We start from the raw sequence: 27,337 nt of genomic DNA, 5'->3' as shown, positions 1-27,337 counted from the left end.
AACAAAGATAAACCACCAACATTTCTACACTTCTGTGTCTTCCACGCAGCACAATAGGCAGAAAAACACCGATTACTCACAGTCTACAACAAAAGAAAAACCTGCTCTTTTCACAACTCTCACAGCTAAAGTCAAAACTCTTACCCAGTGCCTCTGAAATAATAAAAAAATCACCAAATACTCGATTACTCTTTTCACTCGCTCCCTCTCACTCCCTTCTTCCTCATACAGCATACACGCTCGCTCCCGCGGACCCGCTCGGCCCCGCGGGCTCACTCGGCCCCCACCTTTTTCCTCTCACAGAGACAGAGAGAGAGACCCTTTTCCTTTTTTTTTATTTCTCCAGCACACATACACACACAGAATCCCAACTGAGAGAAAGAGGGAGAGAAGAGAAAAGAGTTGTAGAGAGGAAGTTTTTTAGCAGGAGTTTCAGATCTAACAGATTTATACAACTTATTTACACACACCGGTAATTTATGTTCTATTTATTGATTTTAAAGGAGAATTTGGGCCAGCTGGGTTTCTGTCTCTATTAGGCACTAACAGCTGGGGCGCTGCTTTAAAGGTGAGTCAGCACTGAAATATCCCTTCAGGTGTTACCAAGCTTCTACCAAACCGGAGTCTGGCGGGTAACCTTGCCTAGAGCTTCCTGATAGGGGTGCTAGTTGGTTGTCACCTTGTTCACACGTCTCATTCACACTTCATACATTACCTGCAGTCACTCATTACCCTCCTTATGTATGTAATAAATGTGTAAAAAAAAAAAAATTCTATGTGTGGTGTATTATTTTAACCAAAAGAGGAACCTAGTTCCTTTAATTGTGTAATCTGTGAACAACGGAGAACCAAACTGTCCTGCCCAGTGTTCCACAGCAAGCATTCAGCGTGTATTTATGTGTGTCCAATATCAAACAGAACATCAAAACATTTAAAACACTAAAATCATCGGGGTTTTAAGAAGAGATCCGTTTTCTCCTATTGATCAAAGGGACCCCTCCTTTGGACTCCAACCAGTACTTCTCCTTTTTAAGTTTTAGAGGATCTTTTCTAATAAAGTCCTCTGGGCCTTCCTAACCCTTCTGTAGTTTAGAGAATATTACTAAAAAATATTCTCAAGGCCTTTAACCTTTTAATTTGTTTAGAAAGGCGTTACTAATAAACCCTTTCAAGGTCCCAGACCTGCACTGAGGTATTTATCCGACACCGGAGAGCAACCCGTCGGCTGCAACCGTGGTCAGACCTCAGTTCACTCTTATCTTTATTCACTTATTCACTTATTTCTTATTCACTTATCTCTTATTCACTTGTCTGATTCTCAACAAGCCTTAAGTAAGCCAGACAATTTTGGTTATGAATTACTAGGAGTTTGGACACTAAGTATTTTTATAATGTTCAATATAGCAGAAATAAAAGGTCTGCTTACCTTGTTTTTGTGTGCACACAGCTTTTGTCCAAACTCCGTTCACTCAGACCACTGCCGATGTCCTCCCACCCGTTCCAGTTTGGCCTGGAGCGGATCCTGTTCGTGACGCCAATTGAAGGATATAAAAAAAAAAACAACAACAGCAATAGAATAATATTAAACACAAAGTGAACCGTCTTCCTTCATTAAATAGGTTCTTTTAGATGTTAAGGAGGAATTGACTTAACCAGGCTGGCGGAGAATGAAGACAACCGGACACCTGCAGCAGATGGGGAATCAGTGAACTTTTATTGAGACAGAGACAATCTCTCAACACAGCTCACATCAGGAGATTCCTAATATTTGCTGTGAGGATGGGTATATATTCTCTAAAACTTACAGGAGGGGGTTGTGAGGAAAGTGCTGCATTAGCAGAAAAACAACTCCATAAAAGGAAATCGGCCTTGGGTGTTCTAGCCTCTTCGCTTGCAGATATCTTCCACCTGCAGGATGAGGCGATCGCTTCTTATCGCTCTCAAGGCCAAAGTCGTACAGTTGCACAGTAACTTTAAAGCTGAACAATATTTAAAGCTGAATAATGTTTGATCAGATTATATTTTCTTCAAGGTGTTCAGGTGAAGTCAGTGGGACTTGTAGCAGAGAGTGCTTTGACTGCAAAAGCAATGAAATTGAATAGAATAGGAAAACATGCTTAAAAACATTATTAACCAGCTTGTACTGCACACACTCCTTCTTGACCACTTTAAGTGTCCGAAGCACACGTCTATGCAACTCTTCCAGTGCTTCATGTGCTGCACTCACATTAAGTGGTCACCCAGTCTAACTTCAGAGAGCTTAAATGAAAGAAATCCCATTAAAAGGCACAGGAGGAGTTTGTTTTGGGTCTTTCTTCTTCTTTTATCCCTGTTTTAGTTCATTTGCTGCAAGACATCTGCTTGATGCAGATGCTCCTTTATATTAAAAGAGTGTTCTGTTTCCTTTGTCTTTTAACAGCCAAATAAAGCCAAAATATTCATAAAAGGAGACCATTCAGGCTCACTTATTCTTCTCATGGCATACAGGACCTTAGTAGAAGTGAATGGTTATTTTGTGAAAAATGTGTTTGATATACTGTAGTTCAGATGAATGACTGCTAAAGGGAGATTTAGAATAATCCAAAGATCAGGCTTTGGAAGCACAAAGCAGAGCTTTTCTTCCAGGGTGCGTGTGTCTCCTACTGTAAACTGCTTTGAACTTTAATGTGAGGGATTTGTACTAGAATCATGGTTTATTCAAAGGTGAGCTTAGAATCAGTTGTGGCTCTTTGACAGCTTAGGGGGAAGACATCAAAGATTCCCTGAAGGTGTTTTGCTCATTTTCACAATTGTCCTCTTGCTGTAGCACAAAGAACAGAAACCTGCTGCTGAAGAAAAGAAACAGCCAAAAGAAAGAAAAGAATAGCACACTGCTTCGTTGTGAAAGAAAAAGTGGTTTTTTTTGCTTTTTTTGTTTGCCCCCTTCCTTATTTTCTGGTGTTTTTCATATTTGTCATATACCTACATGTTTGAGATCATCAAACAAATTTTAATATTAGACAAAGATAACCTGAGTAAATACAAAATGGAGTTTTTAATGATGATTTCATTGATTAAGCTATCTGGTCCTGTGTAAGTAATGAAATCATTAATGAACTGTGATTAGCCACATTTTTTGGAAAGCTGAGTTTAGTTTCACTAAACACTTATGCCTGATTATTGCCAGACTTGTTGAATCAAAAAAAATCACTTAAATAGAACCTGTCTGACAAATTGAAGCAGGCTAAAGGATCTGAAAAAGCAACACATCATACCACAATCTAAAAAAACACTTTATAAACAAAATCACGGACCTCTATCAGTCGGAAAAGTGTAACAAAGCCATTTCTAAGGCTTTGGGACTCCATTTACCCATGGTGAGAGCCATTATCCAGTAATGGTAAGAACATGGAACCGTGGTAAACCTTTCTGGGAGTGACCAGCCAACCAAAATTATTTTCAGAGCATTGCGCAGAACACATGTTGTACTGATGTGTCGGTCGCGAACGAAATGGCTCTTAGAGCCGGCTCCTTATCGCGAGCCATGTTTTTTTTTTTCTTTCTCTCACCCTCTCTCGCACTTTTTTTCCGCTTCACTCAGCATGCGAGCCTTGTGCTCTACGCTGGGAAGAGGGGCGGTAGTTACACTCAGTAGCACAGGAACAGAGTGGGAGGGAGAGATGGACAAAGAGAGCCAGGGACAACAACGTCACATTAGAAAGGTATAGTAATCATCCACAACTATTTTCAGTTGCGGATGATAAAGGATTCAGAAAGTTTATTCATGCAGGTCCATATGACAGAGAATGTGCATCTTCTTTTTGTTTTCATATTATAATTTATATTTAATTGTGTTGCAGTGTTTTGTGTTGTTTCACTTTAAAAGGAAAAAGCTGAAAATTTAAATAGTTAAAAGTTGAAATGTGAATAGTTGATTTTTGTATTATATGATTTATTTATTACATTTTATGTGGAGTGAATAAATAAAAGTATATTTATGGTGGCCCCTACAGACAAAACACGTACAAACTCCAAAACACGTAAAAACACGTACAAACTCCAAAACATGTAAAAACTCAGAAGCACATAAAAACTCAAAACACATACAAAAGACGGTTGATCTGATATCCTCGTGTTGGTGTTGTTCCCAGATCATCATACTAAATGTTGTTCCAGGATCAACATTGCAAGTGACCAATCAGAATGTTGTGACGTCATACTTTTGCGACTTCGGGAAAAACCGGCGTAAAACAAAAAACTGTACTAAAGCTGCGTGAAACCGCCTCTGTCCGCCGATCAACGGACCCTGACCCTAACCCTAACCGTAACCCTTTAATAAACAGTAAGCAGAATTGATATTGTCCTTGCAACATTGGAATTTCATAAATGCACGAATGGCTTGGCGCGCAAAAGAATAACGTCACAATAATGTGATTGGTCACTTGCAATGTTGAACCTGGAACAACATTTTCATGATGGTCTGGGAACAACACCAACACGAGGATATCAGATCATCCTACAAAAGATAACAGAAGTGCTCCAGGATGCTAGGGGCAGTGTTGAGCTTTTGTTACCTAGTGGCTACACAAGCCAGTAAATACCAATGACCGGATTTTCTGTGTGGTAATAACAGGTAAATGAACTTTTTTTCTTTTTAATTATTTGACTATATATGAATGCTTGTGTATAAATACACAAACAATACACATATGCTTTCATGCTTTCAATTGTGTAATTTAAGTGATCTAGGTAGCTCTGTTTTGGAAGTTCAGTTCATGCTAGAAATGTGTTTTGGAGTTTGTACGTGTTTTGTCTCTAGGGGCCACCGCATATATTTATATATAAATAAAACCACTTTTTTTTTTTTTCGGTTCGGAGCCGAAAGAGCCGGTTCGGCTCACTAAAAAGAGCCGGAAATCCCATCAGCCCCGCCCCTCCCTGAGCCTGGTTCTGCCGGAGGTTTCTTCCTGTTAAAAGGGAGTTTTTCCTTCCCTCTGTCGCCAAAGTGCTTGCTCATAGGGGATCATATGATTGTTGGGTTTTTTTCTGTATCTATGAAGCGCCTTGAGGCGACTTTTGTTGTGATTTGGCGCTATATAAATAGAATTGAATTGAATAGTAAAAGACTGATTGCCAGTCATTGCTAAAGCTTGATTTCAGCTGTTGCTGCTAAGGGTGACCCAACCAGTTATTAGGTTTAGGGGGCAATCATTTTCACACAGGACCATGTAGGTTTGTTTTCTTTCCCCTTATCAACAATAAACACTTTAGAAACTGCATTTTGTGTTAACTTTTGTTATGCTTGTGTAATATTTTAATTTCTTTGATAATCTGAAACATTTAAGTGAGACAAACATATTAAAAAGACTTTTTCACTCCATAAGGAAAAAAAAAGACTTTTTACAATTCTAAGCTTCTAAGATTAGATTGTTTGCCACAGTTTAGTATTACTTTTATTCTTCAACAAGACTAAAATCTCTGAGAAAAGCTTCTTCTCATTTCTTTAAGCAGTTTTCATTAATAGTCCTCTGGGTTTCTTGAATGACATACCCAAGGTCTTCTTTGGATGTTGGCTGCCTTTTGTTCTACTCTCCGACAAGATGATTCAACAATGCTTCAATACTGTTGTGGAGGTCTTTTTTTCCTGTTTCATTTCTTTAAGAATTGCTTCTTGACAATCACCCTTCCACTGAGACCATTTCTGATGAAGCTTTCTTATGGACATGACTTTCAGATACTGTTCAATTGGCCTCAACTTGTCCAGCTCCCTTAATTTTCTAAGCACACACTACACAGCATATTTATATAAACCAAATCTTCAGCTAATAGAACTTTGGAATAATTTTATTGGTGAAAAAATACTATTTTATGTGTGTCAAATGGTATTGCCCTGGATACTGTGGCTTCAATGAAAGAAAAAACCTCCCAGAACTTCAATAATTACCTCCTCCTAACTATTAATGTATCCAGTAGATCCAATTTCTACAAGACTGCTCAGAGAAGTCCTACTATTAATTAATGCTTTGATCTTAATTGTGATCAGTCTATCTCTAATTAACCCTCTGGGGTCCAGGGTATAATTGGCCATTTTTGACTACTTTTGATTTTACCTCTATATTTCACCTTTAAAAATTGTTTATCTTGCCTTGTTTGGTATCATTACTTTCAGCACAACCTCAAATATCTGAAATTGGCGTTATTTTTTCATTTTGGCATACTATATTAGCACAATTGATCTAAATTCAGACAAAAATTGTTTTTAAATCCGAGTAGAAAATATATTATATTTTTTTACTGTAAAAACCACAAACATGTTTAACGAATCATTTTCATAACTTGAAATGCAAATAGAAATTGTACCTTTCTAAAAATTATGCACAAGTTTTGCAAACAACAAAGTTATATGGTGCTATTTACCTGGGGTGGCTGTAGCTCAGGTGGCAGAGCAGGTCAGCCACTAATCAGAAGGTCGGTGGTTCGATCCCAGGCTGCCTCCTGGCTGCATGCCAAATGTCCTTGGGCAAGATACTAACAAAAAACATTCATGAAGTTTGGTTCTTTTATGACTTTATTTTGGGTCACCAGCAAATGTGATCACTTTTTTCTGTTAACCCTGTTAACAAAGAAGTATCTGTTCCAATCACTCTATCAGAGAAAAATCAGAGTTTTAGAAATAACGGGACACTCGGTAGAGCCATTATATTATATTCTTTAGAAGTGTATGTAAACTTTTGACCACAACTGTATTCATATGTTGCAGAGTTTCAGTCAGGTTTCAGAACTCATCACAGTACAGTTATTGATCCTAGGCTGGACTACTGTAATTCATTATTGTTGAGATGGCAGAAACAAGAATGTAATAATTTCTAAGTTATTATCACTCAAGTCCCTGTGGTAGTTTCTGTGTAATAAGGAAGAAACAGAGCTGATAAAATGTAAAACTATATATTATATAAATAAAACGGAATTAAATTGAATTGGATGACCATTAAAATGCAGGATTGGGCAAATCTGTTCTCAATACTACTACTACTAAAAATAATAATAATAATAGTAAAAAGAGGGAGAAGAATTAATCTATTGATCTGAAATTACTCCTTAATTAATCATCAGTATTATCAATATTGATTATAGTTTGGCATATACCCTTCAGTATACTTATGTATTTTTATAGATTTCAAATCCTTCTGTATCTGCAATATTCTAACACACAACTGAATTATTTTGACCCAAATAAAACACAAGCATATCCATTACATTATAGACTTTGTAGCAGCAAGCTGCAGATGTTCAGTCAATTGACTTAAGATTCTTTATTTTCCTTTATTTTCCTTGTTACTTGCAAATCTACTCAATTGTGTGCAAAGAGCTGTGCACATGTTTGACAAGGGAGTTGCTGGGAGGAAAGTGGCACAGCTACAATAAAGCCTGATTGTTTGAAGCAGATAGCTATTAGCTGGAAGAGAGTGGGAGTTATTATGGTGGAAATGAAGCATTGTTAAGGAAACATAAGACTTCCCTCAGTGGATGATAGCCTCCTGAAGTGGTCTCAGATTAGATCTCACAGGTGCACTTGGGAGGGCAGCACTAATCATTACATTGGGAGAATTATAGCGGCTCATCAAATCTCCTCAGGAACGAACATTAAGGCTTATTACGAGGATGATAGCGAGGGTAGAATCCACTAATGTGAATAATTTATGAGAACTCTTTGGGTTGTACTGTTGGGCTTTTTAAAAGAACTTTCCCATTTGCCAATTGACTCCCTACACTAATGCACTGCTCCACATAAATAAGTGTTGAGAGCAAGTCTGACTTAATAGCTTTAAAAAAAATGGTATGAATTTGCAGTGATATATGAGTAAATGTTATTGTCTCCATCCAAAAGCATGTGACGGGCCCTCGCTGCCTGGATGTCAGGATGCACCGCTTTGGACAGAGTAAAGATATAAAGAGGGGGACTGCATGTCAGTTTAATTCTGCGATATGAAGTTAAGCTATCAAAATCACTGCAGCTTTGTGATATTAAAACATGTTTCAATTACACAGCATTTTGAAATTGTTTTACAAAACATTTGAGCCATGAATAGTCTTTTTCTGACTGTAGAGATCATACAAATGTAATCATTTGTATCGTTTAATCATTTAATCATTGTGCTTACACACCCATGGCCAAGAAATCTAGTACAGGGAATTTCCAGAATTTAATCTCCATTTGTTATTCTCCTAACGTTTTTTAATTCAGCACTAAATTAATAAAAATGATTAGTTCTGTACAATGCAGCATGACTTATTTCACCACCATAAAAAGTGTGACAGTTTTGTTCAATGCTGTACAGTGAGTTGTTTCATTCATTACATTTCATGAAATCTTCTCTAGTTGATGGAGATTCATCCCGGTCATGGTAGTCTAAGGCAGTCCGTGAGTTGTTTGGTACCGGGCTGCAAGAGTTGAGGCTTGAGTGTGAAATTTACGATTTTCAGGGTTTTTATCATTATTTAGTTATCGTTTTATCGTTAACTCTGTTTCCCTGGGTCGTTTCCTGTGTTATGAATAAATCTTCTTTTTTTCGGTGCCGGTACTGGTTTTATTTTGTTGTATTTATCCGTGACACCTTAAAGGCCAGTCCGTGAAAATATTGTTGGACATAAACCGGTCCATGGCGGTTGGGGAACCGCTGGTCTAAGGAGCTTTGAAAGAAAGCAACTGGACTTCTTTGAGTTTCTTGAAGACATTTCACCTCCCATAGGAGAAGCTTCTTCAGTTTTTCTCTACATCACACATGTTGACCAAGTTGGCGAGCAAGAGGAAAGCTTAATCTTTGAAGCTTGTTTGCTTGCTAATAGTAGCTGTGTTTCCATACAAAGCACAGCTGGCAACTGATCTCAGAGCAGTGAAAGCTAAACCAGTGACAGCTTGCCTAGCACACTTGTCTCACATGAATTTACTATGAAAGACCAGAGGTTTATTCACAATGTGCACGCAGAATATCTCTTTGACATTTCCAGAGAGAGATTGCCAGGGAGATTCCTCTACCACGTCAACTACTAATTTGACCCCCATCTGCTCCAGTCTGCATGCCAAATATCCTTGGGCAGGAACTCCAATTTGCTCTCTGATGCTTCGATGGTAAATGGCCTGTATTTGTATAGCGCTTTTCTAGTCCCTAAGGACCCCAAAGCGCTTTACACAACCTGTCATCCACCCATTCACACACACATTCACACACTGGTGATGGCAAGCTACATTGTAGCCACAGCCACCCTGGGGCGCACTGACAAAGGCGAGGCTGGCGCCACCGGGCCCTCTGACCACCACCAGTAGGCAACGGGTGAAGTGCCTTGCCCAAGGACACGACGACCGAGACTGTCCAAGCCATGGGCTCGAACCGGCAACCTTCCGATTACAAGGCGAACTCCCAACTCTTGAGATCGCCCCGATCAGAGTATGGATGTGTGTGAATACCGTAGAAAAAAGTACTTGTGTGAATGGGTGAGTGAGGCAAGTTGTGTAAAGCACTCTGAGTGCTCGGGTAGAGCAGAAAACCATTATGTATAAGAACAAGTCCATTTAGCATTTAGTTCGATCATGCTACTCACTTGTGTCAGCAGAATATTCCTTTTACAACATAACAAAAAATTGAAGTTCACACTATGAACGTAAACTAAGTAAAATAAAATAAAAAAATTGTACAAAACAGTCAACACATAATAAGAAATGAAAACATGCGAATCACAAACTGAATATTCTACATTTTAAACCACCTTCTCCAAAGTAAAATATTTACAACAGAACCATACTGCAAAGTAGCACAAAACCTTTTTCCATCTTTGAAGGGAATTAATAAAAGTTCCTATAAATGCATCATGTCTTTATAATGTTAGTCTTGATTTTAACCCCCTGAGACTCATTTTTTCCATTTCTTCTACATATTGATTTGGACCTTGCAATTATAAAAACTATGCACTATCATTGTTGTTTTGTTTTTTAAAAGTTGATCTGCTAGAAGTGTGATAATGGCTGTGGATGGAGAGTTTCAGAACTAGAGCAGCAAGCAGGAAAGTAAAGCGTGGAATTCCTGCACTTGGATGATTAAGTCTGTGATATGAACCACCATCCCTCTATGATTTTCTTTCATTCTCTGCAGCCTTTGCCTCTGAGGATAGTCTCTCCATCACTCCTGGGGGCATTCCCAACCTTTACCCTACCACCCAGGACACAGACAGGAGGCTCCCTGTGGTCACCACTGCACCGCCAATCAACATCCTGAATCATCACCCACTCTACCGGAATCCGCCCCAAAACCAGGCCCACCCAGGCCCTCGTGGTCAGGCAAAGTACCTTGAAGACAGTGGAGGATCAAGCTCTCAGCTTTCCACATCACCATCCAGGAGAACACTGGATAACAGTGATGAAAGGATTTCAGATGAGACTCCTGAAAGCTCCAACATGCAAGCAACCCTTTCCATACATGCATTAGCAACCACTTCTCTCTCCAGTGCACTTCTTCCAGTTACCGGCAGAGTTTTGAAAGGCCCCAAACATTCTACCATTATGACCTCCAGTGATACTGCTGCAAGGGAAAAGGTTGCAGGGGCAGGCAGTGATGAAGAGGAGACAACTACCACCACTATCACAACCACCACCATCATCACCACCATGCAGAGTCCAGGTAAGAATAGGTCTTTAAATACACCTCATTGCATAAAAATAATAGTTTTTATTATAAAGTACCAATTAATTATAGGGAAGGGAATGTGTGTGTGTGTGTGTGTGTGTGGGGGTGTGTGTGTGTGTGTGTGTGTGTGTGTGTGGGGGGGGGGTTACGAGTGGAGACATTTGTGAAGTGTTGTGTCAGTTAAACTATCATCAAGTCAGCAAGAAAACAGGAAAGACTTTAAGTTTCTGTGTGAGCGATTTAATTGACCATGAAAAACGTTTTGATTAGCTGGTTCATAATAGTTTATAAATGTAGAAATATGAAAGCATTAACAAAGGGCCTCTAAACAACAATGTTATACTTTTAATAAACAAATGCTAATTTATATCTAAAGAAATATAGTTCTGTATAGTGGTAACATTCATATAGCACTTTAAATTACAAACCACATTTAAACGTCTTTATTCTATAAACTTTAGGCTCTTCGTCTACCTCATTTCCATGGCTAGTTTAGAGACCACAGTTAACCTGAACCTGCATTACCTTCAATTGCAGGAAATCTAAAGGGAGGAAACCCAGAGGGAAAGAAAGGCTACACAAATCAGAATATGCAAACTTCCTACAGAAAGGGACCAGCTGGGAACCTTAGGAAGGAATCTGCTAGCTAAGTTGACAGTGCTAACCCTGTGGACCCTGTAGCTTTTCAGTGAGTCCGCACCCCAAATATTTAGAGCAGAGCCCCTAGGGCTGCACGATTAATCGTTAGAAAATCGCGATCTCAATGCATACTTATGCATTCATTTCCAAATGACAACGATTTTTAAAAAAAAGAAAAAAAAAAGACGACGATTGTACCGCATTTTGATCCGGGACGTAATCTGCGTGAAAACAAGCGCTCACTCTTCCTGCTCAACAAATGACAAGGGCGGAGCCTTATACCACGTGATACAGAAGCTGGCTGCTAAAATTGGCAGGGAAAAAACAACGGAGAGCACGTCAGGGATGATGAGAAAGTGACAGGAGAAAATCAAACACCAATAACGGGAACCTTATACAACGCTTCCCTATACCTGTCGAACTCCCGCAGGCACAGAGAAATTACAGAGACTATCACTTATCACCTGACCAAAGATACGGCTCCCATCAACACTGTGCAAATCGAGGGATTTAGGAAAACGATCAACACCCTAGACAAACGCTACACAGTGCCGTCCCGCAACTATTTTTCTATTGTTGCACTACCTGCATTATACACGCAGCGTCGAGCAACGGTGGAGACGGAATTTCAAGCAGTACAACGACAAAATGTGAGACATTTGTTGTTTTTATGTTTATTTATTGTTTTTATGTTCAGTCTCAACTGTTACTAAGTTGATGTGCAATTAATAAGTGCAATAAATATTTATATTGGAAAAGAAAATCGTGAGAGAATCGTGAATCGTGAGAATCGTGATCTCAATAATAAGCAAAATCGTGATTCTCATTTTATGCAAAATCGTGCAGCCCTAAGAGCCCCACATATTTCTGGTCCTTAAAGCTCATTTGAAGTGTCAGAGGTAAAGGGAGAGAATCTGTGCTGTACAATAGAAGTGCTCTCTGTCTTGCTCTCCCTTTGGAATCAAGCTTAGACAGGAATCAGTAAAGAATTAACTCACATTTAAATTGAAATATTTCTTCTTTCTATTAAAACATTACCAGTGCTGTTGAATAATATTTTATGTATCTTATGTTCAGAATTAGTAATCAGCAGTAACAATGTACATATGTCGGTTTCTGCTATGTAGCCTGTTTATTCAATCTGTGAAACCTCTAGTTTATATTTACTGCAAATATATCGGAACCACAGCAGCTCATAGCAATCTGCAAGCAGTCTGTAAATTAAAAAACAAAAACAAAACATTTTTCAACACTCACACACCCACATACAAACACACCTTTTACCCTTTTCATAAAATTACCGTTACACCTTAAAAAGTAATAGTCTAAACAATTCAAACACCATAGAAGCCCCGTCTCTTATATCTCTTACTTTATCAGTTGACTTTGTTATCTCTTTTGTTGACACCCATGATGACTTCAAGCTCTCAGCTAATATCTACTCTGTTTGCATTTCTTATGACTGGACTGCCATAGGACTGAAATAAATTACAACAGCATCATTGCATCACTAACCCTTAATCAAGAGGTCCAAACAGGGACCACAGCAGAACAACCCAGAGACTCGCTGTTATGAAGAGAGTGGACTGGGAAAATAAATATCAAGGTATTAATTTCTTCTCGACTTTTCAGGTCAGGAAGAGCAAAGTGGGAGTAGCTTGATTAATCAGCTCATCTGTGTGCAAGATAATAACAGAGCAAAGCACTGACAGACAAACCCTGCTCCGAGACAGACATTCAGGCACAAAATTGTAATTCAGCAATAATGCTGGAGTGGACACTCCCTGAAGGGAAGTACCAAGGGGACACAGAGAGGATGTTCTTCTTCATAAAGAAGCACTTCAGCAAAAGTTTACTTTTTAGCTTAGAGATGGATGAAGGCGGTAGAGCAGAAAGCTCCCGAAGGCCACTAAGAAATGATCTGTCCTTAGCTGTCCATCACAGAGCTCAGCTGCTTCGAAAGGCAGCCAGAGACAGAGTTATTACAGTGAAGACAAGAAAAGAGCTTTAGAGCATTCTCTATGTGCCAAATAATCCACATAGTTGCATAATTTGACATTTTCTAACCAACACTAATGATTATTTAAACCATCCATCCATTCGCTTCCGCTTATCCTTTTCAGGGTCGCGGGGATTGATTATTTAAACCTTTTATTAAATTGTGAAGTACTAAAACAGAGTGTTTCTCTATTTCGTAATAATAAGGCAAATTTGTTTTTAATAAAAGATAACTTAAAATATAAATGTAATTAATACATGAATGATAAATGTAATTTGAGTAGTAGAAATTACTGTTCTGAGTTTTGTGTGTGTGTGTGTGTGTGTGTGTGTGTGTGTGTGTGTGTGTGTGTGTGTGTGTGTGTGTGTGTGTGCATCAGCCAGCCCATGAGCCAGCTTCAACCTTGGCAGTTTTGTGTGTTCTGGAGTAAAGGATGAAGATAAAAACTGTGTCGCCAACTCCTTAAACGCATAATCCTAAATCAGAAAAAGAGCATTAAGTGTCGTTACTGTTAAACACAAAACCATCATTTCTATGTGATTTTAACAGATGCTTAATTATATACTGACTGTTGCATATAAATAATATATATATTATTTATATATATAATATCTAATATATTTATTTATAGTGATAATGAAAACTTCCTCTGGTTGCCCAGCTGCTTTCTCATTGGATGATTAAAATCAACTGGGAACAAGGGGATGTGTGCATCTTTTGCTACAGCTACAAATTCTGTCCATAAACAGTCCAACACCCACCAGAAATTAGTCCAACTTATTGCCAACAATGCAGACCAAACTCTTGCGATGATGTACATGGGCTAAATAGCTTAACATAACAACAACGTAACAAAGGGTCAGACACCCTATTCATGTAGCCTTCTCCATGTCCAAAAAATGCATTTAGATTGGTTGGGCAAACTTCCATGCACGCTAGAACATCTTTGAGAGGATAAAGAGCAGGTCCAGCATTCCTTAATCTGGGACAAAAGCATGATTCAATATAAAAAAAAATTTTTTTTTAAATCTTAGAGAGGTAGAGCTTTTTAGAAGTAAACTGGGCAGAGATTTACCAATCTGCAAAAAAACTACAAATACAAATTGTGGATCATCTACAGTACATAACCTCATCACCAAAATCTGGAGAAAATTCTGATACAAGGGACAAGGCCAAAAATCTGTATTGGATCACCCTGATCTTTATGCCCTCAGGCGCTGTTGCATTAAAAACAGGCATGATTCTGGTCAATAACTGGTTGTGGTCAGAGGGCCCGGTTGTGCCAGTGTCCGGCAGCCTAGCCTCTGTCAGTGCGGCCCAGGGCTGCTGTCATCACCAGTGTGTGAATGTGTGTGTGAATGGGTGGATGACTGAATGTAGCGTAAAGCGCTTCAGGGTCCTTAGGGACTAAGTAAAGCGCTATACAAATACAGGTCATTTACCATTTATCATTTAAATCACTACATGGACTCAGGAACATTAAGAAATGATCATATATGAACACAGTTCGCCATGCAATCCATAACTGCAGTTAAAGCTCTATCATGGAATGAACAAGCTAAATGGGAACCGGATATAGAAGCACTGCTATCTTCTCAGTTAAGCTCAATTAAAACTGATCATGGCAAATTAGTCAAATTAGGAATTGGGAATCCTTTTCTGTGATCAGAAAAATAGAAATTGTTTTAACAATATCAGTGTTATTTGCTTTATGCACATAATGAGTTCAGATCAGTAGCGTCTGTGTTGGTTGGAGTGGTTGATTGATTGACTGATCAACAGGTCTTAAAATAATTATTTACCCCCACTGTAATTATTTACCAGACTTCCCTGGTGAAGGCACAGTCTCCTCGACACGCTCACAGCTGCAGGAGAGAGAAATCATGTAAATGTATTTGCTCGGGTGAAAATCACCCAGCGATACTGTTCTAGGGTTAAGCAGCTGGGGATTGAACCCCCAAGCGTCAACCCCACATAGCCCACACAACGTATTTACACATGGCCCAAATACCGCAAAGAATGACAGCCCTTTGGTGGCCCAGATCTGGTTTTCCAGAGGTAATCCACACATGGGCCAGCACAAGGCCAGTTGCAGACACACTGGTGGTCCCGTGCTGGCCCATGTGTGGGTTACCTCTGGAAAACCAGATCTGGGCCACCAAAGGGCCGTTATTCTTTGCAATATGTGGGCCATGTGTAAGTTGTGTGCAGCCACGGGCCAGTTGCAGACACACTGCTGGCCCTGTGCTGGCCCAGAACAGTTTCAGCTCTGGCCCCAGATGTCAGGCTAATGTGTACCTTAATCAAGCCACGTAATAACAACATGTGCCAGAACATAATAGTGCAAAAGTAACAGTATGAAACTCTGTTCAGACAGTGAATGGGCTGTTTCTTATAGAGCACTTGTCTACTCTCCTGGATTACTCCAAGTGCTCCATACAACATGCCATATTCACACACTTCCCTCTAAACTGAGTGCTTCCTGACTACATTTATACATATTCAGAATCTTGACAGGCAGACTGGAAGAGCCAAAGATCGAACCACTAACCTTCTGATTAGTGGGTGACCTGCTCTACCTCCTGAGCTACAGCCACCCGGTGGTTGCCACCTATGCTGGTTGATTCAGCCACCATGAAGGCCATGAAAATCTCTCGCTTTGAAAGGCATCTTCACAACTCTGCTGCATTCAAGGCTCGGACCAAGGCCAGAAGCAAGTTCAGAGACAAGAGGGTGGACGTGGGAGAGTTTTAATAATTTCCCGCTCAATGCGAGTAAACCCTCAATAGGTTTTGGATAAAGTGTACACTCACAAACCTGTCAAACCTGCATTTGAAACATTGGCTACCATAGCAGTGTAGTATTGCAACATAGCATTTGGGTCTTCTAACTAAAATAGGAAAATAGGAACATACAACTGGTTGACATACACCCTGCTATAACACCAGTCAGTCAGAAGTGCCAGCTTGATACCGGATCCAGGTCAGACCTGTTTTCTATGAGCCTGGGCCACATAAACCAAACCACAATCGGGCCAGATGTGGCGTGCCATCACATAAACAGTGCCATCTGCGTCAGGCCTGACCTGAATGACATACCATTTACCATACCAGAAGTCAGCCAGCAGTGCCGGCTTGTCACCAGATCTGGGCCAGACCTGTCTGCTATGTGGGACCCTGTCCACAACACAATGGACCTCTATAGCTCTTCCTGCAGGTGCTGGGCAGTGCCTCATGGATTAAGACCTGTCCACCAGGTGATTTTGAGAAGTATTCCTTGTTCCTTATTGGAGTCAGGTCTCCATCATCAAAATTGCACATAGTCTGGCATCTCACCCAGGAACAACTTAACTAGAGGGACAATTATGACCTTCTAGTTTCTCCCAGGACATGCAAATCCTCCCAGGGATTTGCACACTGGACACACTGGAGAGATTAGGTTTGTTAACTGGCTTGGGAACACCTTAGAGTGCCCCCATAAGAGCTGGTGGAGCTGGATGTGATGAGGAGGGTTCAGGCATCTCTGCTTAGACTGCTGTCCCCTGCCATCTTTACTCGGATAAGTGGCAGAAGACAGATAGATGGATACTCTAACTAAGCACTCGAAGTACTGTTTACTACAAACCAATTCACATACACTCAGTCCAAGCACTTTTTAATTATCATTCACCTGCATTGTGGGTAATGCCAGATAAGCCTTATACAAATAATACATCCAGATACAGATCAAACATTAAACTAAGCTGATATCCGTGTCAGACTGACTGTTATAACAATAGAATCATTGAACTATCAATAGCTGATTCTGTGGTCTCAAGATACATTGAACATAATCAATATTTTCCTTAACTACAGTTGGAAAGGTCAAAAATGTTACCCAGAATTAAAGCATAGTATCATTTTGGCATCTCCTGTTTGCAGAAAGTATTGACATTACATAAAGTGTCTTAAAAGACTCAAACCCTATTATTATAATCTGTAAGTGAAGATAAGATAACAGGGTTATTGGTCGTTATTACTATAACAAAAACATAATGAGGGGACCATTTGCATTGAGAGCAGCGTTTGTTTGGAATGGAGTTTTGAATCTGTTTTGAATGGAGTAGTTTGTGGACCAGCGTCCACACTGTTTCTATCAGTGTTATTGTTATGCTGCTGTGGTTGTTCCTGCAGTTCCCTGCCAGCTGAACCTGACTGGTCCAGAAGGCTACATCGAGGCTCCACCACACACCAATTCTGCTTTTTACTTTACAACTGACTGCAACTATATCGTCACTGTCTATACGGGCTATGGAGTGGAGGTCCAGGTAAGAAAAAGTTCAACATCCACCCGGGATATTTCGGTAGCTTACTGGATAAGCCTGATGTTAAATACTTTTGCCCAGCATACGTATGTACGTAATGGAAAATGACATACTTAGTGGTCTTAGCTATTGCAGTTTTAAGTAAACCCAAATCTAGGACTTGGAGATTAAACTTAAATAACAGCTTTATTGCTGAAGTTCAATGACTTAGGAAACACAAAACTCAGGCTTAAACTCTACCAGGGACGTTAAAAGTAGCAAAACTATTATTAGGAGATTAATAGGAAAGAGCACACAACCTGGGTTAGGACATATGATGACATGACAAGGAGCAAATGAAACCTGAAGATTTAAATACACATATAAGGTAAGGGCAGAGAGAAGACACCTTCAGCAGAATAGAATCCACCTACAACCAAAAAAGGCAGAACATGGACTGAGGGACTATCAAAACAATGGACATTATTTTTTATCAAAATAAAACATAAACACAGCGTGACTACGACACATGAGCTTGACATAGACAAAAAGGTAAACAAACAGACTTCACAAGAAGACACATACATACAAATAGACGAAATACTAGGGAACTGATATTGGTGGAAGGGAACAGAGAATAAGACAGGAAGTACAGACTACTCACCCTGACACACAGACAGAAAGGGAAAGAAGCACGGACACAAGACTGACTACACAAGAAGGAGCGTAGAACACAGAGGAGGCATGATAATAGAAACCTAAAGACTAGATAACAAAACTAAGATCTGAGAATACAAATATTACAACTCTAAAAATAAATAAAACCTCAAACAAAATCTTAACCTTAGAATATTAAATAAACTAGAGTCAAAGTCCAAACACATAAATACTGGATCACAGCCCCAGGACCATGACAATTAATTGTTTATGTGCTCTATAATTATAGTATAGTACTGTAAAAACTATTTCACAGTGTAAACGTTTTTATCAACATGTTCTTAAAAATATGCACATTGACACACATTAAAAAATAAACTGTGTTTCAAATCAAACACAGAAACCATAGCAACTGTCACAAACCTGCAAAAATGTGCAGTGTGGATTCACAAGGAGATTGAGAATTGACTGACAAATGCCATAACAGTAATTTTTTACTGAAAGATGGAGGACCATCTCAACTTTCACAGTGTGCATGCTCAATCAGTGGGTTTTCTCTATTGTATGTTCTTGACTTAGACTGACTCGTGTTGTGACTTGATGTTATATTAAAAACAGTGAATTGAAAATAAATCTCCTCACTGACTTCATTATCCAAAGTAATTTTATCTTGGAAAGAAAGATGAGATGATATTTCAGAAGTGGGAGGACTACAAGAGAATGTTCTAAGAATGTTCAGGTTTATGAAATATTTCTGGTATATATTCTATTAAAATTCAAACATATGGAAGAAGAAGAAGAAGAAGAAGAAGAAGGTTCAGAGAAAGAAGGAAGGAAGATGGAAAAAGAATCATAGTGGAGCTATATTTTAAACATGGTCCGCAAATCACTCTCCTCTCAGAACAACTGATGCGTATGTTTTATGTCTTTGCAGACTGTGGTGAAAAATCAATATGTGAATTGAAGCTATTCATCTAACAAAAAGCCAATATTGTGCAATAAGTGTTTAAACAGTCAGACAAGGACAATTTAAACACAAATGTACAATACTGACATGTATGCAGAATCATTGCATGCAGGACGGCAGCACAATGTCTGTATGAATAAAAACTAAGCCTGCATCACAGGTTGCCGATACAGTATTGATTATACTGTCAACATGGTACCCTCTTACAAAGACAACCTTTTTAAATGGCTAAACAGCATGTTTTTGTAGATCACACTCACAGTTAGGTGCAGACATGTATAGAGTACAACAGAATTGTAGGCATTTACGCTCAAGCGATATTTTGAAATATAATGCTAGGAATAGTTTTAATTTATCAGGGAATTTCTTTTGGCTTTTTAGTTAAGTCACTGAGAAGCTACTCAGTGACTTAACTAAAAATAATTCAATTAATTTCAATTTTATTTATACAGCGCCAAATCACGACAACAGTCACTTCAAGACACTTTATGTTATAAGGTAGACCCTACAATAATACATACAGAGAAAAACCCAACATTCACATGACCCATTGTAAGCACTTTGGCGACAGTGGGAAGGAAAAACTCCCTTTTAACAGGAAGAAACTTCCGGCAGAACCAGGCTCAGGGAGGGTGGAGCCATCTGCTGCGACCGGTTGGGGTGAGAGAAGGAAGACAGGGTAAAAGACATGCTGTGGAAGAGAGACAGAGATTAATAACAAGTATGATTCAATGCAGAGAGGTCTATTAACACATAGTGAGTGAAGAAGGTGACTGAAGAAGAAATACTCAATGCATCATGGGAATCCCCAGCAGCCTACGCCTATTGCAGCATAACTAAGGGAGGATTCAGAGTCACCTGATCCAGCCCTAACTATATGCTTTAGGCAAAAGGAAATTTTGAAGTCCAGTTTAAGCCTAATACAAGACTAAATCAGTTACATGTGTGCAGATATTCAGAGTTGGACTCCAATAATTTTTCAAAATTTAACGTTGTTATCAATGACCCAAAACCAAAAGTAAGGGTGCGGTTTTTCAGTTTTTATCATTCAAAGATTTTTTTTTTTGTACTTGCCTATAATTAAAACATGGACTATTCAACACTAAAATTTGGAATGTATTTAAGAGAAAAGGAAAAGGAGCCAGTACAGAAGTCAGTACAGACTATTGTTAACTTACTATACGGTAACAAGATTCTAAGAAGTGACAATACCATGGCCTACCTTGAAAAGCAATGAACAGAACCAAAGTCTTAGGAAAAGCAACTAATTTATTAAATAGTTTTATATGAAGCACTCCAAGAGGGTAGCATGACAGATGTTTACTTTGATTACGCAAACGTTGAAGTAGACAATGGATAATAGGTATTGATTTGTAAATAACTGGACATAAATAACTTCAGCATTTTATACAATGTTATATTATACTGTAGTATATTACTTACTAACTATGCAGCTCATTATTTGATATAACAGTAGTTTCTTTAAAGATATAACAAATTTGGGGGTCAATGTGAATGAAAGGCAGACATGACATTTAAAAGTAAGATCAGAGATCAAATGTGATTTAGATAAAAACTGTAATGTGATTTTACAATCACCATTTACCAGTGTCATTTCCTAAATATTGCCTATACAAATAAAGGAATTTTAAGTATAGTTTTAAAGACAAAGTTTTTTAAAAGTTAATCTTTAATATCAAATCTACTGACCTTGAAGTAGAGGTCAGAGGTCGACTATGACAAGATACATTAGATGTTTATCCAGTATGTTCTATACAATGAAAAACAAACCATAATTGTAAGAATCATAACTTCTAAGTTAAAGGCTTGGGCTCAGCTATAATACTGAAACCTTTTGGGCTTTTGTGTTTAAAGCCAGAATGACATGCATGCATACATTCAAATGCAACCAAAAACACAACCTCCTTGGCAAAGATTCTTTTTTAAAGTTAAGCATAAAGCAAGTACAAGACAGCCAAGACTGTAGCAGTTTGTCTATGTGAAAGTTCAGGGCATCATTGTCCAGTGCTCCACTTGCAATATAAGTTGGATTGTAGATAGGGGGTGTGGTGTAATTGCATTGTACAGCAGATGTTAATGTAGCCGGTCAGTGTAGTTAGGCTGATGGCAGCTAGAGGGCGAGACCGGTGTGATTTTGTATAGAATGTTATGTTATGTGGGGGCAGAGCAAGAACAAGAAAATAAAGTGTGGTTATGAACCGTACAGTGGACCCGCGTATAACTGAATAACACGACATGGTGTCAGAAGTCCTGTACTGATCCATATAACCTCGACTGAACGAACCTGTGTCTGGCGGAGCTCGCGGAAAAACGAGGGGAGAATATGGCGGTTGAGACTGCACAGAGAGCACCGGCGGGGCTGAGCGCGACATTCAGCATCCAGCCACCGGAATCCTTCGACTTTTCAAAACCGCAGGAGTGGTCCAAAAGGATACGGAGGTTCGAGAGATTCCGTCTCGCCAGTAATTTGAACGTCAGCTAGGAGGAAAACCAGGTCAACACGTTGATTTACTGCATGAGAGACGAGGCGGACGATGTGCTTCGCGGTCTGAGTTTAACAGCGGAGCAAAGGACAACGTATGAGGGGGTACGTGATGGTTTCCAGGCTTTTTTCATTGTGAAGAAAAATGTGATCTATGAGCGCGCCAAATTCAATATATGCTGACAGGGAGAAAATGAGACAGTGGATGCTTTTGTGACAACACTGTATGCGCTAGCAGAACATTGCAACTATGGCGTGCTACATGATGAGCTGATACGTGATAGGCTCGTTGTCGGTCTCACGGACAAACGGCTGGCAGAACGCATGCAGCTTGACCCAGATTTGACTTTGCAGAGGGCTATCAACATGGCGAGGCAAAGTGAAGAGGTAAAGCGACAACAATCCTCCTTGCGAGGTGACTCTAGAGCTGAGGCTAGCGATGCTAAGTCAGTAGATAGAGTGCATAAAATCAGTCGTAAGCCTGTTAGAACCAAACCGCTCCAGACTGATAGTTGTCAAGCTAAAACACGTGGATTCCGAGAAGACGGCAAAAAAGGGCCAACCTGTCAGAAATGTGGTGGCGCTCCATCCCATTCAAAGCAGGATTGTCCAGTGAATGAAATGAAATGCCATGCATGTGGGAAAAAAGGACATTACAGGCATGTATGCAGGGCACCAAAAACAGTGCATGAGGTTGAAGAGGATGAACATGGTTTGTTCCTGGGCAGTGTTAAGTGTGAGGGTGAGCCGTGGACTGTCGACTTAAGCATAAACAACAAAAACGTGTCATTTAAAATTGATACAGGTGCCGATGTGACAGTCCTACCCCTTAAGGTGTTTAAGGAGCTCTACAGACACAACCACCCCCCAGTCTCCACAAACCAACCAAGGCTCTGCTGGGTCCCGGGAGGAGTCGTTTGGATGTCGTTGGTGTCAGTGAGCTTGTACTGAGGAAGGGAGACAAAGAAATACTTGAGGATGTCTTTGTCATCAGACACCTGCACACTGCTTTGCTGGGGAGACCTGCCATTAGCAAGCTGGAGCTTGTGGCCCGTCTGGAGAGCATAACTATAGAGACGCTTAAAAAGTGCTACCCAAAGCTGTGCAGTGGTCTCGGTGAAGTACGTAACCTGTACGACATCAAACTGAAACCTGGAGCTCAACCTTTTTCCTTGAAGACGCCACGGAGAATCCCGTTGCCTCTGATGGACAAAGTTAAGCAGGAGCTGGCCCGTATGGAAGAACTAGGGGTGATCAGCAGGATTGAGGAGCCAACTGATTGGTGCTCAGGCATGGTGGTGGTACCGAAGAAGACAGAAGATGTACGCATATGTGTCGACCTTACACACCTCAATGAGTCTGTGTGTCGAGAGAAGTACATACTGCCATCGGTGGAGGAAAATTGGGCAGATTGGCTGGTGCCAGCATATTCAGCAAGCTGGACGCTAATATGGGGTTTTGGCAGATACCTCTGACGGAAAGCCAAATACACCATGATCGTGGCTTAAGAGTTGGGAGTTCGCCTTGTAATCGGAAGGTTGCCGGTTCGAGCCCCGGCTTGGACAGTCTCGGTCGTTGTGTCCTTGGGCATGACACTTCACCCGTTGCCTACTGGTGGTGGTCAGAGGGCCCGGTGGCGCCAGTGTCCGGCAGCCTCGCCTCTGTCAGTGTGCCCCAGGGTGGCTGTGGCTACAATGTAACTTGCCATCACCAGTGTGTGAATGTGTGTGTGAATGGGTGGATGACTGGATATGTAAAGCGCTTTGGGGTCCTTAGGGACTAGTAAAGCGCTATACAAATACAGGCCATTTACCATTTACCACTTTCATCACACCGTTTGGGCGTTATTACTTCAAGAGACTGCCCTTCGGGATTGCTTCAGCACCGGAGCATTTCCAGAACAGGATGGTCACAGATGGTATGGAAGGGGTGGTTTGCCACATGGACGACGTGCTGGTCTGGGGCAGAACGCAGGAGGAGCATGACTCTCGCCTACACGCTGTGCTGGGCAGGATACAAAAAGCTGGCATCACCCTAAACATTGACAAGTGCGGCATCGCGAAACAGCAGGTGACGTTTTTAGGGCATGTTCTCTCAGCCAGCGGTATCAGCCCTGACCCAAGCAAGACCCAGGCTGTGAGGGAGATGAATGAGCCACAAAGTGTGAGTGAGTTAAGGAGCTTTCTGGGAATGGTTAACCAGCTTGGGAAGTTTATCCCACAGCTCGCAGAGAGGGACAAACCTCTAAGAGACTTACTGTCTAAGAAAAACTGCTGGAGATGGGACATTGACCAGGCTAGAGCATTTCAGAACCTGAAAGATGCGCTCGCATCACCGCCAGTGTTGGCCATGTATGACCCAAGCCGTGACTGCAAGGTGTCAGCGGACGCATCATCGTATGGCTTAGGGGGTGTGTTGCTTCAAAGATGGGATGAGGATTGGAGACCCATTGCCTACGCGTCACGCTCCCTCACTGCAACAGAACAGAGATACGCTCAGGTTGAAAAGGAGGCTTTAGGTCTGACCTGGGCTTGTGAGCGGTTCCGCAACTTTCTTATTGGCAAACACTTTCAAATGGAGACAGACCATAAGCCGCTGCTAAGTCTGCTGGGGGCACAAACTCTGGATGCGCTCCCTCCCAGAATTCAACGCTTTAGGATGCGCCTCATGCGATATTCCTACTCGATTTCGCATGTACCAGGCAAACACCTGTGGACAGCTGACACGCTCTCACGATCTCCAGTGAAAGCAAAAGAAACACTTCAAGACAAGGGGTTGTTGGAGAGCACAAATATTTACGTGGACATGTTGATGGACAATCTGCCAGCTAGCAACAATTTCTTGGAGCAGCTGAGAGAAGAGCTGAAGAGGGACAGCGTATGTGCTCGCGTGATGCAGCTGTGTGAGGAAGGATGGCCCACACATTTCAACAGCGAACCAGCGCTAAGACTGTACTGGGCAGAACGGGCGTTCCTCACCGTACATGATGGTCTGCTAATCAAAGGGGACAGGTTGGTTATACCTGCAACTATGAGAAATGATGTGCTCACCAGACTACACGAAGGTCACCAGGGAGTGGTTAAGTGCAGACAGCGAGCACGACAGTCGGTTTGGTGGCCAGGGCTACGCCAGCAGATAAATGAGCTTGTCCTTAACTGTCGGACATGTTGCCAAGTGAGAGAAAACCACACAGAACCGCTGATGCCATCACAGTATCCGGGGCAGCCGTGGCAAAAGCTAGGAGCTGATCTGTTTATGCTGAGAGGGAAAACCTACAGTACCTTCTTGTTGTGGATTATGCCTCAAGATTTGTTGAGATTGCCCCTCTCACACCTTCAAGGTCAGAGGATGTGATCCATCATCTCAAAGGGATTTTTGCACGTCATGGGATCCCCGAGCAGCTGGTAACAGATAATGGGCCACAGTTTTCGGGGGCAGCTTTTGAGACATTTGCAAAAGTGTATGGCTTCCGTCACATCACAAGCAGCCCGAAATATCCCCAAAGCAATGGCGAAGCCGAACGAGCAGTTAAGACTGTCAAGAATCTATTGCGGAAAGCTGTTGATCCACACTTGGCTCTGCTTGCTTACAGAGCCAACCCACTGCAGAATGGTTATAGTCCAGCCCAACTCTTGATGGGGAGACGGCTTCGCACCACGGTGCCAATACTGCCATCTCTGCTTGACCCCGCACTTCCTGATAGTGTGGTTGTCACCCGGAGGGAAAAGGAGAGGAGGACTAGAGAGGCACAGTCATATAACCTTCGTCGTCATGCACGCAGCCTTGATAGGCTTACTCCAGGCCAAGAAGTGTAGATAACAGACCAGAGAGCCAGCGGCACCGTTATTGGCAGCCACTCCACACCACGATCATATCTCGTGGAGGGACCTCGTGGGACAATTAGGCGGAATCGTCGGCATCTTGTTCCCATGAAATACTCTCCAGACCAAACTGAGAGCAATAATGGGGAGCCAGAATCTGCAGAAGCCGGGGAGCAGTGCTCCACGGACATGCCAGAGCCAGTTTCTCCAGAGCTTCCATCTACACCCAGAACCAGATCCGGAAGAGTGGTTGTGAGACCAACCAGATTGGACTTGTGACGGATCAGATGGAAAGGACAGTTTTACACAAGAATACCCCTCTTTCGTAGTATTGTTTGCACAGTAAGGGTAAAAGTGTAAAAGCTAAAAGGTTGTCATTTTCAAATATGCATGTTCAGAAGTTGGGAAAGGCAGGGGGTGTGACGAGTTAGCATGTAAGAATTTGTGTTACTTAACGGGTTAATTGGAGTTAAGATTTTCGTTATATAGTATTCCTTACAGGTAAGCGCAGGACCAGACCTTCCAGCCACAAAGGCAGAATAACCCTCTAAGGTCTGGTGAGTCAATGGTAGTCTACCCATTGATTCTAGAAAGGGTAGATGTGGTGTAACTGCATTGTACAGTAGATGTTAATGCAGCCAGTCAGTGTAGTTAGGCTGATGGCAGCTAGAGGGCGAGACCGGTGTGCTTTTGTATAGAATGTTATGTTATGTGGGGGCAGAGCAAGAACAAGAAAATAAAGTGTGGTTATGAATCGTACAGTGGACCCGGGTATAATTGAATAACACGACAGGGGGCAAGGTTTAATAAGAATATTTTCTTCTTCCTGCTCCTTTTCACACATGGTTGCAGTGCTTTACTGATAGAAAGTGTGGTTGGTTGGTCTGAAAGAACTAACTGTGGAAACTGTTGTACCAAGTGTGAAATAAATAAATAAATGAAATGAATGAATGAACAATGTCTCAATCCAGTCAATACTGCAGAGCCTCTAGTTGCAAATAGTGCTAATGCAAAATGGACCCATTGATTACCCAGTGTTTTATCTCATCAGTTCCAAGAATATTCCCTCTAATGGTTTAAAAGTTATTAAGGTGTTTTCTTGCAAATTTTAGATGAGCTCCATTAATAGTGTTTTTCACTTTACCAATCTTCCATGGATTCCATTTAACCCAGTGTCTTTCAGAGAATGGAGTCATAAAAACTAGGCTTTAGTGTTTGGGATTTAATGTCATTGTCAGGTTGGGTTAGGAGGACCCAAGAATGCAGTCAGGGAAGCAGCAGGAGGTCAAATTCAAGGCGTGCCCTTTAATGAGGCTGAACAGGCAAGAGACGAACATAACATGGGATGGGAACACAGATGGAGCACACTAGACAAGGCAGAAGAAGCAGAGCTGAACAGAAAGCACACAGGACAAGAGAATAAAACAGGAAACACAATCACTGAGATGCAGACTGACTACATACAGGGAATAGAGTGATGGGATGAAAAAGTGTGAGACAGCAAGGGACAAGTGACGGCGAGAGAGCGACACAGAAACATCACTGGGGAAACGGCCAACTAAACCTCAAGACAACTAGGAAACATAAGTCACACAGAGAACATAACAATAATGATTAAACAAGCCACAAAATCCATAAACACAAAACACTGGGTCAACAACGCAGGCATCTTAACAGTAATCTAAAAAGTAAATACAAAATTGTTCTAGTTATTTCGGATTCTAGTTATTTCACAACTTGATCCTGCATGCTAGCAAGATTTTTACAAAGCTTTGAATTGTGGCTGTTCAAAACACTTTAAAATACTGCTG

The 27,337-nt window shown here is 40.9% G+C and overlaps 1 protein-coding gene and 1 long non-coding RNA gene across 3 annotated transcripts in view; one reads left to right on the top strand and one right to left on the bottom strand.

Moving 5' to 3' along the window:
* The window catches only part of sez6b (seizure related 6 homolog b), a 246,012-nt gene that overhangs the window by 83,068 nt on the left and 135,607 nt on the right, over positions 1–27,337 (top strand). For both annotated transcript variants that reach the window (XM_085479055.1, XM_085479054.1), the window contains exons 2-3: positions 10,128–10,652; positions 17,469–17,602. In XM_085479055.1, coding sequence (XP_085335181.1) covers positions 10,128–10,652; positions 17,469–17,602 — 659 coding nt within the window. The remainder of the gene's footprint in view (positions 1–10,127; positions 10,653–17,468; positions 17,603–27,337) is intronic.
* LOC146693246 (uncharacterized) lies at positions 431–1,950 on the bottom strand. Its single transcript, XR_014923931.1, has 2 exons — positions 1,654–1,950; positions 431–1,522 (listed from the first exon to the last, which is right to left on the bottom strand). It is a non-coding gene; the product is annotated as an uncharacterized LOC146693246 (long non-coding RNA).

Source organism: Copadichromis virginalis, linkage group LG14, assembly GCF_057382275.1.
Source record: "Copadichromis virginalis isolate Kocher_CV1m ecotype Utaka linkage group LG14, C_Virginalis_male_GT1.1, whole genome shotgun sequence".
Classification (NCBI taxonomy): Eukaryota; Metazoa; Chordata; class Actinopteri; order Cichliformes; family Cichlidae; genus Copadichromis; species Copadichromis virginalis.
The sequence above is the reverse complement of the archived record's forward strand: the minus strand, read 5'-3'. Positions and strand labels throughout refer to the sequence as shown.